This window comes from Natrix helvetica (assembly GCF_964273705.1).
Source record: "Natrix helvetica genome assembly, chromosome: 10".
Taxonomy (NCBI): domain Eukaryota; kingdom Metazoa; phylum Chordata; class Lepidosauria; order Squamata; family Natricidae; genus Natrix; species Natrix helvetica.
In genome coordinates this window covers 7,391,625-7,396,250 of record NC_138561.1, presented here as the reverse complement: position 1 = coordinate 7,396,250, position 4,626 = coordinate 7,391,625, and the positions used below count along the sequence as shown (strand labels likewise).

General features: G+C 47.7%; 1 protein-coding gene across 1 annotated transcript; it reads right to left on the bottom strand.

The window, feature by feature from the left end:
* DDX28 (DEAD-box helicase 28) lies at window positions 1–3,962 on the bottom strand. Its single transcript, XM_081963581.1, has one exon. The coding sequence runs from the start codon at window positions 3,919–3,921 to the stop codon at window positions 2,239–2,241; it is 1,683 nt and encodes a 560-aa protein (XP_081819707.1). The 5' UTR covers window positions 3,922–3,962; the 3' UTR covers window positions 1–2,238.
* Between the last annotated feature and the right edge of the window lie 664 nt (window positions 3,963–4,626).

The following is a 4,626-nucleotide window of genomic DNA, read 5'->3' as shown; positions in this document are numbered from 1 at the left end:
TGACAAAAATGAAAATAATTTATTTTGAATAATTGAATTGTCCTGCAGCGAGTTGTCCATTCTGATTGGAAATAGCAGCTGCTTTGATGTAGATCACATGCAGCCAAACCATGGTTAAAGAGACAATGATGATTCTCTCCTCTAACGGCTCCTTGGCTTTCTTTTAACATATTCTCTAAATAGGCACTTAAGAGACCTTGGATATTACTGCCTGGTCTGCCTCTTCAGGGTAAGCTGGGTGGCTGCAAATGTTCACAGCACCTTCCTCAAAGCACTCTAGACAAGCCCAGAGGCACTTCTTTCGCTTGTTAACATTTGTGTTCTGGCATCGAAAGCAAAACTGCTATGCATCAAACCTTCTGGTGAGGTTCAGCAGCAAAAGTAGATCTGATGCTAAAAAAACCCAACCTGATAGTATACGAGTCATGGGGGGTGGTGGTTATAGCAGCCATGATAAAGACACAAACAATGGTTAGAAGAACCATTGGGAAGAGGTTTGATTTTGCATGGAAAGAACTCGAATGTCCTAAAATGGTGGGACAAACAACTCCATTACATTTACTGCAGCAGCTCTGCTGTTCCACAAGGATTAAGAGACTGGCTGGGATCACAGACCTATAATGTGGTAAGGCAAAGCGGTCTGTAGAAACCTCAAACCAGGGACCTGCCTGTATAGGCAATGAGTATATCATCCACTGGACTATAATAGCCCAAACAAAATTAAGGATACAGAGGTAGTCCTCGACTTATGACCCACAATTGAGCCCAACATTTCTGTTGCTGAGACACTTGTTCAATGAGTTTTGCCCCACTTTTATGACCTTTCTTGCCACAGTTAAGTGGATCACTGGTTGTTAAGTGAGTAACACAGTTATTAAGTGAATTGGATTTCCCCCATTGACTTTGCTTGTAAAAATGTTTCAAAAAAACCCGATCACATGACCTCGGGACACTGCAACCGTCATAAATATGAATCAGTTGCCAAGCATCTGAATTTTGATCACGTAACCATGGGATTGACGTAACGGTCATAAGTGTGAAAAATGGTCATAGGTCACTTTCTTCAGTGCCGTTGTAACTTTGAATGATCACTAAATGAACTACTGTAAGTCGGGGACTAGCTGTATACAATTTTCTGAATTCAGAATGGAATAAACAGTCGGCATTGAACTGCTTCCGGTTTGTGCAATATTATTTCCAGGAAACTTAACAAATTGCACCTGGAATGGTAGAGCCTGGAGGGGGTTTGGCATGGCTGAGGATCAGACCATTTTGTACCTGAACTGCTGGATTTTACCATTTGTAGAATCTATATATCTAAAAGCCAAACAACACTCACGCATCATCACGAAATCTCCAGAAAAAGCCTACAAACTTGAAATTTGGCACATAGGTTCCTCTTGGCTTCTAGGGGCTCGCTAAGAAACAATTTTTCGAAATGACCATCAGATTATTCCTATTTCTTATACTGTAATTAACATGCTCTGATGCTAAGGAGTTCTACTCCCCCTCCCCACCCGAAAAGCTCTGTTTCAACTGCCAGTTCAACTGCCAAACTGGCAGACATTCCACTCCTTCACTCAGGAGCGGTCTTGGGCTAAACATCGGTACCTCACCAAAATATCTACACCTTCCACCTATGGCACTGCTTCTGGACTCAAGGTGGTGGGAGCGATATTCCCTTATATGTTTCAATCACCCACCACCACTGAGCCAACGGATTGTGAACCAAATTTCTCCTGCATTACCCGAGTTTTGTCGCGAAGAACGGGTATCCAGCTAGTCTATATAATATATAAGCCAAATACCACTCACTCATCACGGAATCTCCAGAACTGTAAATCCTACAACCTTGAAATTTAGAGTTAGACGTTCTACTCCCCCTCCCCACCTGAAAAGAACTCTGTTCCAACTGCCAGTTGCCTTATATTAACATGCTGATTCTAATCACATGCCTGATCGCATAGTTTCATAGCGAAGCGCGAATATCCAGCTAGTAATATATGTCAATTTGAACAATGCAAAACATATGTTAATATGTTGAATAAAACTGGTGAATACAGCATGCTCCGTGTTTTTATAGGATAGCTGCGTTTTTTGGCTGTTCCATGTCAGTTCCCACATATTAGCAGAGTTTTATTAAGGAATTGAGTGGTCCAAAATCAAATACACAAAATGTCCGAAATATATTAAGAATTGCTTCAAACATTAGATTAATTGTTGGCCCTCCAGGCAAATTCAGGTTTTTTTCTTTTTATGCAAAGACTCCTTAACAACTATATCTAGTCCTGGGAGTGCGGTTCTTTTGCGAGCTGCCGTTTCTATTTTCCGAACAAGATCTACATCCCACCTATGGGTTACAAAACTGACCGCAGTCCCAAGGAATTTACTGCCGATGCGACCGACTCGCCCCACCCGATGCAGATAATCTGGCAATGTTAAAGGGAAGTCGTAGTTAATTATGAGCTCTGCATGAATGGTGTCCAATCCACGGGAAGCTATATCAGTACACAACAAAATGTCAGACTCGCCTCTCCGAAAGGCATTAAATATGCCCGCTCGTACATCTGCTGCTATTTCTCCCTGCAAGCGTAAATGTTTGATGTTATGGTCGTCTAAAATGTAACTCAGCCAGTTAACAGTGCTGGCTCTGTTGCAGAAAATAATAACAGCTCCAGAGGAGGACCCTCGCTCTTTGAGGAGTTGTAGCAGCTCTGCTACTTTGTTACAGCCTTTCATACGGATGAATCTTTGCTCCACGTGAGGCTGAAGACAATGCAAACTTGAGCCGGTCAACACGGTGAAGTTGGAGAGATCGGCAGATTCGTTCAACATCTGACTTAGGCCCTTTGGAAGAGTGGCACCCATAGCCACCAGCTGGGCTTTGGGATCCCAAGCCTCATCCCTATCTTCAAACTTCGGGTCCAGGAAAGCTTGCTGAACGACATCCTTCAAGAAAGCATGCTGAACTATATCTTTCACCAGATCTATGAATGAGGCATCCAGCAAGGTGTCCACTTCATCCAACACCAAGAAGAGCAATTTCTCCAAAGACAACATCTTCCTCTTCAGGACTTTGCTCAGAGCACCCGGCGTGGCGATCAGGAGGTCAGTGGGACCCTGATGGATCCGGCGCCGAACCATGGCCATGCCCCGCCCTCCGCCGATCTCCTTCACCCGCAAGTCCAAAGGATCAGCCAAAAGGGCAGCAACTCTGCGCACCTGCCCGGCGAGTTCTCGGGAAGGCACCACCACCAAAGAGCGTGGAGAGGTCGCATAAAGGTCCTTTTCAGGGAGCTTTGGGGCCTGCAAGAGCCGCTGGAAGAGAGGCAGCAGGTAGGCCAGTGTTTTGCCGCTGCCAGTTTCCGCCCCGCACAGTGCGTGGTCCCCCTTCAGAAGGGCGGGGATGGTGCGCTGTTGCACCGGCGAGGGCCGCGAGATGCCCAGTATCTCTTGCAAGGGGGCGGCCACGCGGGGCTCCAGCCCCAGCTCCAGGAAGGTGGACGGGGCGTCCCCGTCGGCGGCCTCCCGAGAAGGCTCGTTCCGCGTCCGCTCCAGCTGGAAGTAATCCCCCTGGGACAAGCGGTGCTTCCAGCCGTCCGACACCAAGCGCGGCCTGTCCAGGCGGCCCACCGTGTGCCGGGCCGCTTGGCTCAGCTCCTGCCTCCGGGTCCGCAGCAGCAGCTTTTCCCCGAAGGAAGCGCCGACCTCCCTCTCGGGGTTCCCGCGTCGCTCCCGCCGCTTCGACGCCGCCTGCTCCAACTTCAGCTTCCAAGCGTGGGGGATCCGCACCACGCGGTCGTCGGGCGGGGGCGCTCCGGAGGCCTGGCGCCCCGGCCAGCAGCGCACGGCCAGCGGCAGCCGCGAGGGGAATCGGGCGGCCGTCGCGGGTCCACGAATCCCCCAAAGCAAGAGGGCCATAATGGAGCGGTACGGGAGAACGCGACGGTCGCCAATGGATGACGTTTAAAACGGGCGCGGTAGTTAGACCTCGCGGCGGAGGCGCCCCTTGATGACTTCATGTCGCCCTCGCCTCCTGTTGCTTCTCAGTCGAGGCGCTTAAAAACCATAGACTATAAAATGTAGAGGAGCCTCTCTTTCTGAAAATAGAATGTTTCAATTTGCGGCATTAGGATTTTTCATCATTTTTATGATGGTTTTCATAAGAGGATGACTTGAGATTTAGAGTAAATATAGAGATCAGCTGACAGCTATTATCCATGCATGGGTTGTACTATTTTAATAAAATTGCAGTTTGTCAGAAATGGGCCACCAAAATATGAACTGATGGGTTAGAGGAATAGCAAAAAAATACTTTTTCAGCCAATCGGATTATATCAATTCGGTTGGTAACCCTAAAAAATGGAAATGTTTAAAACATGGGACATTCCCTATGACCGTTAGAACGGCTAGCCAAGGCCGGAGGCATGATTTTATTGATGTGAGATCCACTGAACGTTTAGGTAAGCATACTTGTACTATGCTAATTCGAGGGGGGAAAAACACCAACTTTGGCGTTTATTTACACGTGGGCATGTCTACCCTTTCCTATCTCTGTTTTGAATCTGGCGAAAGGGAGAGAAAGCGCAAGACCCTGACGTCATATGCCGTCGCCTGGCGCATGCG